The sequence below is a fragment of the Telmatherina bonti genome (assembly GCF_933228915.1).
Source record: "Telmatherina bonti genome assembly, chromosome: 7".
NCBI classification, from domain to species: Eukaryota; Metazoa; Chordata; class Actinopteri; order Atheriniformes; family Telmatherinidae; genus Telmatherina; species Telmatherina bonti.
In genome coordinates this window covers 20,006,786-20,020,068 of record NC_136625.1, presented here as the reverse complement: position 1 = coordinate 20,020,068, position 13,283 = coordinate 20,006,786, and the positions used below count along the sequence as shown (strand labels likewise).

At 37.2% G+C, this 13,283-nt stretch overlaps 1 protein-coding gene across 1 annotated transcript in view; it reads right to left on the bottom strand.

Moving 5' to 3' along the window:
* Positions 1-805: 805 nt before the first annotated feature.
* Positions 806-13,283, bottom strand: part of rb1cc1 (RB1-inducible coiled-coil 1) — a 17,851-nt gene continuing 5,373 nt past the window's right edge. The window contains exons 6-23 of the mRNA XM_079243081.1: positions 13,044-13,283; positions 12,771-12,941; positions 12,488-12,672; positions 12,196-12,382; positions 10,803-10,884; positions 10,627-10,691; positions 10,420-10,523; positions 10,138-10,264; positions 8,036-9,972; positions 7,592-7,778; positions 5,138-5,246; positions 4,569-4,860; positions 3,248-3,296; positions 3,106-3,153; positions 2,642-2,700; positions 2,301-2,428; positions 1,973-2,043; positions 806-1,693 (exon numbers count right to left, since the gene is read on the bottom strand). The exon at positions 13,044-13,283 is cut by the window's right edge and continues 175 nt beyond it. Of these exons, the coding sequence (XP_079099207.1) occupies positions 1,616-1,693; positions 1,973-2,043; positions 2,301-2,428; positions 2,642-2,700; positions 3,106-3,153; positions 3,248-3,296; positions 4,569-4,860; positions 5,138-5,246; positions 7,592-7,778; positions 8,036-9,972; positions 10,138-10,264; positions 10,420-10,523; positions 10,627-10,691; positions 10,803-10,884; positions 12,196-12,382; positions 12,488-12,672; positions 12,771-12,941; positions 13,044-13,283 (4,119 nt within the window). The 3' untranslated portion in view covers positions 806-1,615. The remainder of the gene's footprint in view (positions 1,694-1,972; positions 2,044-2,300; positions 2,429-2,641; positions 2,701-3,105; positions 3,154-3,247; positions 3,297-4,568; positions 4,861-5,137; positions 5,247-7,591; positions 7,779-8,035; positions 9,973-10,137; positions 10,265-10,419; positions 10,524-10,626; positions 10,692-10,802; positions 10,885-12,195; positions 12,383-12,487; positions 12,673-12,770; positions 12,942-13,043) is intronic.

Genomic DNA, 13,283 nt, shown 5'->3' with positions numbered 1-13,283 from the left:
TAATTCATCACTAATTCAATAGTGCAATTTTAACAGTGGAAGTAGCTAGAGACTACACATGGCAATGTTAAATCCCATTGAGACTGATGAGAGTGACTCCCAGCAGCACTGAGCTCAGTGGGGGGTTGTAAACATTTACACTAAGAGCCTGTCCAGTGCACATGGTTGGTGCTTGCCAGCCACCTCGGTATCGAATGTTGTGTTGCATATTTTGTCATTCAGGCCTGTCCCGAATTTGTAGGAATCACACCATCAATTTATGAAGGAGCCATCCAAATGTGACAACAGGCTTATGCTAAATGGAGAAAATAGAGCTAAACATTGTTAAAACACCCCTAGACCCACATGGTAGAGAGTGTTCAGCAGAGAGCTGCTATGCTCCCCGCTGTGAACTGGGAAAGTGATGTTGGTGGGCTTCCTCCTCCATGAGGGCCGCGTCGTTCTTGGGCCCCGATTGAAGCCTTTTTGAAGTCTGTTTCCTGCGGAACCGTGCCAACATTTATGTTTCCATGAGAGCAGAAAACGCTAAATCAAATAAATACAATATACTGTGCTTTTTTGCATCTACACTTAAGTCTTGAATCCCAGACAATTCTGGCATCATTTTCCAAACTAAATGTTGTAAAAGCAGAATTTTTAGCAAGTGAAAAAGTCAATGAGAAAACTAGAAATTTTTGGTAGCTTTAAAATTTTTTGTCTATGAACTCCATTTAAAAAGAAAAAAAACCTTTTTCCATATACAGAGATTTTTTTTAATATAACTGACATGAAAAAGGCAAACAGAAGAAAATATATTTGGGATCAGTCCTTTATTGTTTGTCAAAACTCTATCTTTTACAATACAGTCATTTATTGTTACATGTGATTTTATGGGTAATATACAATGTCATCCAATAATGAAACACAGTCACAACATATTCCTTTCTACATATCAATATTCTATGGTAGTGAGAAGTTTGTGCTGATATATATACCTAGTTTTGACAGCTCAATTAACTTCCCTTTTCAAATCAACAAAAGCATTGTTTTTCAAAGTGCATTTCAAGGATTGCAAAGACGACTGTTTATCTCAGTCAGTCATAATGTACATTTCAGTATTGACAGAGGGCCAAACTGCTTTGTGAGTAACAAACAGCATTAACTACATTTCCAACTACAACATTTATCTGGTAAGTAAATCAAACAAAATATTTTAATATGCATGCCATGAACATTCCTCTTTAAACATTTATTATAAATGTATATTTTTATTTATTATGTTGATAATGACACAGTATTTTCCACAAAAGGACAAATGCTGATAATGAGAACTAATATTAAACATCCAAATTTTTTTCAATTTCACACACAGGTCAAATGGCATAATGCCACGGTGTAAAGGGCCAAACCCTGATCAGGTTAATAGCATTTGGTCCACTATAACAAATCTGGGTTTAAAAGAAAATAAAAATGTGATAGCAGGTGGGATCTTAAACTGAAACATAAAATTGCATGATGCCAATCTTAATTCTTTCATTTGTAAAGTCTTTCAAATTTGAGGTTATGAATTATGCTGTGAAATTTTTGTTCAAAAATTAAACAATATAAATATACATTTTAGCTCATTACTTGGCTATTATACTTTTCTGTTCCATGGAACTGCTTTCACTCTGTAGAACTTGGTTCCTAAAGGAACTTTGAACCTGTTCTGGGCCTGGAAGAGAAAAAAAGAGAGCTTTGTTCAATTAGTTTTATTGATTGTGGCAACATTGCTAACAAGACCCTGGGTGACCGACTTTGATCAATTTACAAACTCAATGAGTAATATATATATATATATATATATATATATATATATATATATATATATATATATATATATATATATAAAACTACAAAAAGGAAAGAAAAAAAAACAACCATTGAGGCATACACTTGTCAAGGAAGGTTATCTTGGTAAATGTGCTATAAATACAAATACATTTTTAAGTACCTTTTTTGCCTGACAATATTCTTTCTCCAACACCTTTCCAAGTACCCATGGCCGTCTTGAAGTCCCTGATGCTTAATATAAAAACAAAAAAAAACACATTAAACAATAAGAACCTAGGAAACCAGTCAAGTAATTAAAACATAAAGCAGTTCTAGGAAAAATAAGAACAAATATAAATTTAGGAAATGAACAGTGATGACTATACATTCAGTCATACCAGACAAAAATCAAAAAGACAAATTTCAGTTTTCCCACTGTGTTGTAGATTACAAAATAAATTCTAACACCACAGCCCTTTTCACAATTAAAAGGTTGGAGAGAAGCTGACCTGGTTTGAGGTCCAGTGCCGTGAGAGACTCTGAGTGGAGGAAGTAGAGGGTGGGACCAACTGTGAACAGCACGTAGTTGTCATGCCTTTCATCCAGGATGATGAGAACCAAATCGCCAACCTGGAAACTGAAACAAAAAAAAAAAAAAAAAAGGAGATGGACAGAGAGACAAAGGGATGATGTGATGAAGTTCTGAAATGTGTACAAACACAATAATTATATTATAATGTTATAATTACAGTGCATCTAAGGATGGTTTATTTTCATTGATATTAAACCGGCTAAATATAATATTTCTACGAACATGCGAAGGTCCTTCCTTATTTTGTTATTCACTTACTCTCTAATGGCGATTTTGTCTGAATGCCGTGACGACACAGACGACATGCTTTGAGACATCTGCAAAGAAACACGAGTCCAAAGTTACTTTTGTTTCAAAACTATAACACCGCCAAAAACAATTTTAACATTTACTGACTGGGAATTTGCAAAAGATGGAAAATAAAAATTTTAAAAAAGGATTTGGTAATGATCATAAGTGTATGCTTACTCACAGCAATACCCTAAAATTTAACAGAACCATTGCTGTATTTATTAATATTGAGTATACAATAATAAAATTGATTTAAAAAAGTATATATTTTTTACATTAGTATTTTGTTTTATGATTTAATATGATTCACCCACTTTCACACTGTGATGACACACTTTCTAAAAAGTCTCTTTCAGTTTTTGCTTTCAAGTCCGTATATAATACTATGATGCTACTGCCATCTAGTGGAAAAATATCACGCTGTGACTGACCAGTCTTTGACTGAGACGCTTGTTTTCTTCTTCCTTCATATGTAAAGTCTGCAACATATATTACAATGGATTAAATGCATAAACAAAGCAAAACATAGCATTTGTGTGTTCCTATGCATTACTATGAAAAACAGACGTTTACCCTCTCAAGTAAGATTATCCGCTGTTTCTCCTCAGACATCATCGTGTCACTACAACAAAAAAGGAAGAAAAATCAGATAAACAATCTCAACTGTGAAAGGTAAAATCAGAAGAAAAAGTGATTTAAAAGTATAATTTCTCATTTGACAATAATCAATATAACTTTGTACTAATAATAAATATATTAATAAATGAAAAACTTACACTGTCTGATCCTAGTCTGCCTTCCTTCCACTGTTAAGATGTTCACTCTGTCCATCCGTTTCTGGCTAGTTTACACAATGCTCCCTGAAATCCTTCAGTAATGCAAATGACTGCTTCTATGGTTAGCATTAAATGTGATAATATCCAAAAAGGCTAATAATAATACTGAATATAAATGCAGCCTTCTGCAAACCTGATTTGCTATGGGTATATTTAAGACAAACATCCTCTGCAAACATAATCCGCATAGCACAGAAATAGGAGCACAAAGAAATAAAAAAAAAAAAACTGATTGCCTCAGCAAATCTAAGTCTTTCAATATGAAGTCCAACATCAGCTGAAGGTAATATCTGAACAATTTTAATCACATAGCAAGCCTTAGGTAAAATTCACACAAATTTTCACTAACTAGAGATTGTGTGTCCACCTTCTAAACCAAATGTCTCTTTTTAAAAGACCTTCCATAAAAAAGATTTTATGTACTACCAGGCATAAATTTGACACAATATGTCCAAACTTTTCACTACATTCAGTCTACATTCCTTTATAATTTGCTAGTCATGATCTACAGTATTTGAAGAAGTGAGAAATTAACCAAATGCAGATAACCCTGATTGGATAGATGCAAGTAAACGTAGTGGCTGATTTTGATTTTTCACAAGCAACCTGGTTTTGTAAGCAATTATAAACTAGAATCACTCAGAGAGCGCAGATCTCGGCCAAGCCATTGTAAGTTTTTTCTTCTGCCAATGACTGTGGGCAATATTTTTTTAGTTAGAAACTGCAATGGCAAAATTATTACTATCTCCCCATAGTAAAGGATCATTTTTAAAAAATTTGGGATACAGGCAGTGGATCCGGCTCATCCACCATCCATCCCATCCAAAGTCTAATAACTTGTTCCTTATTTCATTTCTGAGATTTCCTGAAAATGTAATCAAAATCTGTCCTTAACTTTTTGAGTTATGTTGCTAACAGAGAGACAAACCAATGCTGCCAAATAGATGACCTCCACCTTGATAGAAGTATATAAGTATATAATAAGCGTTAGACCACAGGGACTGGGCTATATCTTAAACAAAACACAATGTTTATTGGAGAATAGAATAGATGCTTACTGGACAGTCACCATGCTGGCTTCCACTGCTGAATCAACATGTTCATCGTCTCGAACGGCTGCCACAGAGGCCAGTCTGTCAGTTTCAGCCAGGGTCTCAGAAGAGCAAGCCCCAGCAACGGGCAGAGCTTTAGCAGCTGCTCCAGTATCTAAAACCTCTTGTGCTGAAGGGTTTGGGGTAAAGAAGGCTGAGGAGACCAGTGCAGTGCTGCGGAGACGGTTAAGCTCTTCTTCCAAGTATTTCTTTTCCTGCATAACACTAGCCCGGTCCTCAGATAGGGTCTCAATCAGAGCTGGAATGAATTACAATAAATAAAAAAACAATAAGATGTGCCAGTATGTAATATACCATAACAATTTAAACCCTTTTATGATTCAGCACTGGGAAATAGAAAATGTGATGACATGTAAATATCAAATAGACACGTCCTAAGATTTAATCAGCTTGTGTATGTAAACCAAAACAGCGTGTTATAACATAAGTTGGAAGCTTTTAAACAATGGCCTTTTTCATTAGATGTTTGGAATGAGAACACAAACTAAACACTATTCACAAAGTGCAGAACTTACCTTTGTCTTTTTCCTGCTGCTGGGTAACTTTCCGCAAATTCTCTGTGAGCTCATTGATGATCTGCTCCTTCTTTAGCTTTTCTCGAGTTAGAACAGTGTTGAAATTTGTCTAGATGGAAAATAAATGGTAAAAAGTTAAAACATTTTAAATTTGTAAATTCAAGTTTAACAACTATATAGTTTCTGTAACAACGCATTATTAATGTCAAAGCACACGATGTACAAATGTTCATTTTCTTGGCTTTTAAAATTTTGTGTTAGTATCATACATGCCAAAAGGCTTAAAAGAAAATTAAATTACGCAATTCTAACTTTTATATGGTGGTTACAACTTCAAACAATAAGTGTAGCAATATTGTTTATCAACCAAAGAAGACAAAAAAAAAAAAAAAGAAAAACCAGGAAAAAGCATGGCTCTTCCTATGACACTGTTTGGAAAAATCACCACAGATGACTCATGTTGGGAAAGGACCTAGTCTGAGGAGCTAAAAATTGTTCCAACAAAAACAACCTTATGAACTAAAAGCAGCCACATTTCCTGCGGTGCAAATACAAAATGGAGGGAACTGCCTTGAACAGCTTTAGGAACAATGAAGCCCTGTATGCAGTATGAAAATGCTTGATGGACACCTTCCTTTGGAGTAAAATAGTAGAACCTGAATGAGATATAATGTGGAAAATAAATACTATATTGAGTTACACTGCTCAACATTTCTAAAAGCCCACCACAAAAGTACTGGGTACTCTTCAGGTAATATCATTCAAAAGGGCAAGATAGTGGGAGGAGCTCTCCCATTTTGTTTCTGTCCCTGGTCCACATAGTGGAAAAACATGGCTTTGGAACTAGGACCAATTAAAAGTCCCTATCTCTTGGGGAAAACTCCCACTATCTCAGTAGAACCAGAGGTGTATAATTCAAGCACCATAAAGTAAAGGTCTTGCCATATTTTGGAACTACCTGTGCATTTAGAACAGGTGTTTTTGCTCATGTGAAAATATTTTAAACATGGTACAGAAACTAAGTCATATCACTATACAAAGCAATACCAGAGTGTACAGCATAACTCCTGCAGTTGGCCGCTGCTCATATGTTTATTTTTCTCAAGATAGTCCACATACACATTCATAAAAACAATGTGTCTCTTTCATACCAAACAAAGCTTTCCCAAATGGAATAATATGCATTCCTCAGTTCAAACAGACTTCCATAAATAGAAGAATATGATATGTGTCCAAATCAGTCTGCTATGACCGAGATACATTTAAAAGCTGTTGGAAAGGCTGCACTTTCAGTTTCACCTTTGGTTTTGGCTTTTTGTTTTGGATTAACTGCAACAGTTAAGCTCAACAATATAGTTCTCTGAGATTATTAATTATTATTTTAACTATTTTTCTTACTAAGTTGCTTATGACTCCATAAGGCATATTAGTTTGAACGTCCTACCAGCCAAATTTGAGGAATTGTTTTGGCTGAGAGATGTCACATGCTTGGAAAAAAAAAAAAATCACTGTTCAGTTGCTTTTTTAATCATGCTCTTTTATTAAAAAAAAAAAAACTGATAACTTGCATATCAAAACTAAAAACTTCTCTCAACTTGCTAAACAATGGTCAATAACTATCGGTCAAAACAAAAAGTCTTTACCTGGATTAGGGTCACATCAGTGGCACGCATCAAGCAAAGAAAACATCTAAGGAGATGGCAGCAACTACTAAAATTGGGTTTAGGAATGTGCAATGGATTAATAAAAACTGAAAGGGTAGTCTGGGACCAACCAAGAGGAAACCACTAATTAGTGAGGCTAACCAGACAAAAGGTCTTCAATTTACCAAGGAGAATAAAGAAGGACTCTGGAGCACTGCAAGAAAGCGATCCGATGAGTCCAGATTTACCATATTCTAGAGTGATGGAAGCATCATGTTAAGAGAAGAGGAGGATATGTAAAGCAGCCAACATGTTTAGTAGCTAGTGTACAAGCCTGTGGTGGCAGTGTTATGATCTGTGGTTACCACTGTTGGTCAGGTCGAGGTTCTAGATAGCACAGGCATATTACAAAATGGCAATGTCTGAATTAATTGGTCACAGATTGTGAAAGAGTGGTTCAGGAAGCATGAGACATTATTTTCACAGAATGGAATCCAGATCCCCGATGAGAATCTTTGGATGTGCTGGAGAAGGTTTTGCATGGTGGTTGGACTCAACTATCTAACAAGATATTGGTAAACAATGAATGCAACACAGAATGTTAATAAATCTTGTGATATCGAAACACTAAATAAATATGCACTTCAATTTAAGTTAAAGGTGGTCTAACAAAATACTGTGTTAGTGTGTCATCTTTTGTTTGCTGCAACCTTTTCTGCGAGTACTTACTACAAATAAGGTCGTCACTAAAGTTTGTGTTCACAAGCCACTACATAACACAATAAAATCTATTTACAGTTAATACACAAACCTGCTGCTCTGCAATTAGTGATGTCTTGATGTTTTGTATCTCTTCATTCTTCTTCTTCTCCAAAAGTTCCATCTGGACCTGAAGGGAGGCTCTCTCCTGCTGCAGCCGCTCTTGTAACGCTGAGTCAAGAGAGAGGGGTGCTCCACCGTCTGAATGGCCTTCAGCTTGCAGTGGTAACCCTTGGTCACTAAGAGACAGATAGTTAAGTTAAATTCTGACAGTACAATTATGTTAATGTGTGTGAAAAGATATGAAGATAAATATTTTTAAATCAGCTGCACAATTAAATTTAGTGCACATTTTCTTACTTTTATACAGGTTTACCACATTAGCTGAAAAAACATTTCAGGCTAATTTTTAAATGTTTTAAATTTTTAAATGTAAAAAGCCAAAGAAATGAATGCAAGATTTTTAATGTGGCCATGTTTGAGGACAAATAGTTACCTTTTTGAGGACTGTTTCTCATGAAGCTCATTCTCAAGCTGCCTAATTTTTTCTAAAAGTTTCTTCTCCATCTCCTCCTTCTGCTGTTCTAACTCTTTAAAGGCATCTGGTGCTGTAATATTTGAGGCCTCTACTTTTTCTAAATCTCTCTGAACTGCATTTTTGTCCTGCTCTAGTTTTTTGGAAAGCTGGTCATTTTCAGCCTGCAAACTGCTGATGACAGTCCTCAGCTCCTGCTCCAGTTCTTGGGAACTCCCTAACTGCTTTTCTTTTTCTTCACCAAGAGCAGACATTTGATGATGAAACTTATCTTCAAGTTTCTGCTGCTGCTCAGCATGGTTCCTTTCAGCGTCCTGGAGTTGCTGTTGCAGAGACGAAAGCTTGCTTTGCAACTGAGCAGTTTCCTCCTCGTGTCTGTCCACCAGTTCTGAAATGCAATGGTCCTTTTCTATTCTCATGAGGGTCCTCAGTTCTGCTAGGTCCACTTCATATTCCTCATTTTTTGCTCGAAGTTGTTTTTTTAGATCAGCCAGCTCTTCTCTTAAGACTTTTGTCTCAGCCTCAACTTGGGTCTTCACAGTCTCAGCTTGGTGCATCTTAGCCTCCTGAAATAAGATTCGCACCTCTTCTGTCTCTGACTCTTTAAGGGCGAGCTCCATTTCTAGTTTGCAGCGGAATTCTGCAAGCTCAGAAACGCGACCCTCCAAATCCTTAATCTGAATGTCTCTCTCTCTAATAGCAGCAATGTGGCTGTCAGCCGCCTCAGTTAGCTTTGCAGTATTCTCAGCAGCTAGATGTTCCAGAGTCTCTCGCTGATCCTTGCTCAGGGTCTCGAGTTCTGACTTGTGTTCCAGCTTCATTTTATCCTCCAACTCCTTTAAATGGCACTGAGCAGCAGCTTCCAGCTCCTGTCGGATCCTCTGCTGATTGCGTTCAATCTCAAAGTGCAGGTTTTCAAGCTGGCTAGTCAGAGTGTCTTTTGAGGTTAAGAGCATCTTGTTCTCTTCAGTTTGATCAGTGATAATCTGCTCAAGGTTTTTGATCCTATCCGTCTGACTGCAATCTTTTTCAACCCATCTCTCTTTGTCATTCTCCAGTTGAGTAAGTTCTTTCTCTTTGCGTTCCATAAGTCCCTCCAGCTCCAGCATTGCACGCTGAACGTCTCTTACAATGTTCTGGTTTACTTGGTTTTCCTCTGTCAGTTTGTGAACCTGTTTCTCAAACTCTTGCTGAAGGGTCTGAAGCTCACCTTGATGCTGCTCCTTCAATTCCGTTTCATTAGTCTGGCAAATGGTATCTACAGTATTATGAACTTCTGTGGTAAAATTACGCAGACCCATGCCAAAGTCTTGCAGTTCTTTTGATACTAGAACTCTGAAGTGATAGAGGTCATCCTTTACACTTTTTATGTTGGACTGGGACTCCTCTGCAGCACATCGGTACTTCTCGACTGCTTCTTTGAGTTCAGTGATTCTTGAGTTTTCCCTCTGTAGTGTTGTGGTATCCTGCATTCGCTTATTGTCAATAGCATTAATAACTGAGGAGTACAGTGACTCAACCATCATTTCTGGACTCGTGGGGTCACTGATGGGATTTGGGGATGTTAAGTTTTCTTCAATCACAAACTCATTGACAGCCGACATGAAGTCAGATTCAGGGCTCTCTGCTAGAGAATCTAAGTCGAGAGATCCCTGCTGGAGAACTGCATCCATGTTTGGGTGGCCAATAGTCTCAAAGTCAAATGTTTGTGCATCGATGCTGTCAGGAGACAAATCCTCTAATGGAGCAGGAACAGGTACAAGCAGAGGCTGGCAGATGGGTCCCTGAAGGCTAAGAGAGGGAGGTGTTTTAGAGGACATGGGAGTTGTGGTTCTAAGTATGCTTTCTGACAGTGGAGTCTGGACCGTTAATCTGTGTGCACTCTGACTACAAGATGCCTACAAAGACAAAAACAAAAAGATATACAAATTTATAAAATTGCAGTTTTGTTTTCTTGGAATAGCTTGTAGTTGATTTGACAACATCGCCAACCCATCAGCATAATTTAAAACAAAAACTCTCATACTAATGTATCACTTTAAAGTACTGGCTGAGCTATTTACCCTTTGTTCGGTCAATAGATCAGTGATAGTTTGAGACATTTCATCCACACTCTGCGCAGCTTGGACCAGCTGGTGAAGGGTCTCCACATGACGATTTAAGGGCTCAAAGTCACACATGGTGGGGACCCTGCAGAAAAAAATATTGATTATATGAAAAAAATGAAAAAACTTTATTTTGACTTTGTTAATACAAGCAGACCATCTTCGATTTGGCTATTAATTTAGTGTAAAGGGCATAATTTCTATCTACAATCATTTCTATAACAAAATACAGTTACTTACATGAGGAAAGGCTGCACTTCTGCAGGACAACATGATTTCAAGTACTGCAGGTCATCAAGTGAGATGTCTGGTAGTTCATCGTCAAACTTTCTGGGCCTTCGTGTCTTTAAACAACAAAAGTTAGAAAACAGATCACCCACATTTCATTAAAAAAATATTTGTAGTCATTCAATGCAGCCTTTTTCAAACACTGCACTTCAAGCTTACACAAAATGATGTTGGAGGCCACGATTCAAGCCCTCTAAACAACCGATTTCTGAGGAAAGACTTCCCTACAAAGAAAAAAAGAACAATAAATGAGTCCTCACTGATCAGAATTCATGTGTTGTTTCAAAGGCAGTGACAACTCAATGCAATCAGCTGTGTGCTTTGAAAATACTTACTAAAGAGTTTCCCAAAGGATTCCCTTTTGAACTTCTCCGCCTCATAAAGTCGTTTCCCATCTTTCACAAGTGCGTTAGCCCACTGGTGAGATTAAAAGCAGTATTTGACATCAACATCATACTACAAAGTAATAATCACATTCCTCTTAAATATATATCGAACAGGCAGGAAACTTCAGGTTGGTTTTAACAGTTACTCAGGCTTGAAAAAGAGGGGAAAATAAGTGTCTCATATGTCCAATTAAATGCCAGCCAAATTCATACAGATGAACAGTTAGTTGGTTCACCATATGATCAAAGCACAGGTAGTAGTGCAGTGACACACACCATAACACGATTAGTGTGTAGACAGAAGGCGGCATAATAGAACAGACCTTTTACCAAAAGCATAAATTCCTCTGCAACTTTTTCACACAGTGAAACTTTCCAGATGATTAACTCACAAATGTAATTTCAATTAACAAAAAAAGAATGCCAATGACAATACATTGGACAATGAACTAAGAGGTAAAGTTTATTTTTGTGAGACATTATCTGAGCTATCCATAATTACATCTATTTACACTCCTCAAAGACAGAAGTGTGAAGAGAAACAAAGTGAGAGAGGAGCAAAGTTCTTTCATGTCAGTCACCAAAAGTCTACAATAACACCAGAAAAAGTTGCTAGATTTTTTGCTACTTAATTTTTTAAGTAGTAGCTCGAGGAGTCTGAACACTTACTAAACATAGTGCCAAAGTAGCTTCGTTTGCAACATTGTTAGACGAGATCTGACATGAGCATTTACCGGTACCTATTGTCTATCTATCTCATAATGCTAATAACTAATTTAAACAGTTATTTTTGTATGTAAAATTAAAACATGCACAATCTGCATAGTTTCAGGAAGTAACAGTAATAAAGTTCTGAAGCAGAAATTGACATGAAGATTATCTTTTACACAAAAGTTTAGCTTTAAAGTTCTGCAAAATTGTTCTCTGAACAAGACTGAGGTCATTTGATTTATCTGCTGTGATTTGAACTGCGTTACCATTTCAGTGGGTGGCGTCTAAACTACAACCCGCTGTGCAAGCAAACAGCTGATTAAGAGACAGAGACAAAAGACAGAAACAAACCATGCTGGATAGTTTCTAGCGGAGATGTCCTGATTATTCTACATGCAGAAACCTTTTAACAGCTGATCTGGATAAACTAAAGAAGTTGGAAATGGTGCCAGAGCACTGCAGACAATTTACAGTATGTCACAGGTTTGTTTCTAAATCAAGATGAGGCTGTAAAAAGTGCTATTAAAAACAGTGACTATAAGAAAAGGGGTTATGTCTGCATGCACGCATACATGCATGTGTGTGTATGCATGTGTGTGTGCATAAATAGTGGCTGGCATTTTGGACTGACCTCTCGGTAGTGGCGCATGAACATTTTTCTCCTGACAACTTCCACAACTGCCAAGCAGTACATCTGGGGCACAGTACTGAGGGCCTCAACTACCCTCACTCTTTCTACTAACTCTGTCAGAAGTCTAAGAAGAGCCTGAAGCTTCTCCGCATCCTGGTCTGCATGAAGCATCACGTAGCAGCACCATCTAAAATCATAACAAAACAGGAGTTATCAGACATCCAGCAGTACACGCTAAGAGCCACAAAAAATGGTTGAAAAATATCATTATCAAAAAAAGTCTCATTTTTACTTGAGTCTGACTTGAAGGTTGTTTGCTAGTTCTTGTTTGGCAGTGGTGCACTTCTTTTTAATGTCCAGCAGCTTCCTGTGGTTGTTCAACATGATCATCAGCTGGTTGGTGTGACTCAAGCACAAATCGGGGAGAACAGATGTATCTTTCAACTTTTCAGCCCGTGTCTGATTTGCCAAAAATCCCTGAAATCAAAAACATGTAAATACATGTCATAGACTGTATTTTTAAAGAAGTTAATCTGTGCAAGCAAATGTATTTAATGGTGTTTATGTCTTTATACCTGAGCAAGTTCTTTCTGCTCATTAACCAGCTTCTTACAACTTGCAATCATTTGGTCAAGAGCATATAACCTGTCTTCAAGCCCTTTAATGGCTTTCATGTTTTGATTATCTAGCTTTGCAATTGTGTCACGACAGTCTGTCAGGAAGGGCTGAATGATCCGAGGGTCAAGCTGAAAGACACAACATCTTCATTAGCTATATTTCGTTCCCCACAAGTCAGGACTTCATATTCATTACACTTTTTTGACATGTCTATTACATCATTGGCTCACCCTGTTGATGGAGTCAAAGCATTTCCTCACAACCGATTCCACATCATTTGGTCTGTCTTGTACGTTGATCCAGTCTAACAGCGTAACATTAAATGAAGACGCATTGGCAAGTTCTGGAGTGTCATCATCTAATAATGCAGCTCTCAGCCCACCACTGTCGGTCATTTCATTTGTTTCCTGATTTCCATCTGGCTCACATGTGGCTGTCTCCAAAGCAGACAAGGATCTTGGCAACATGGT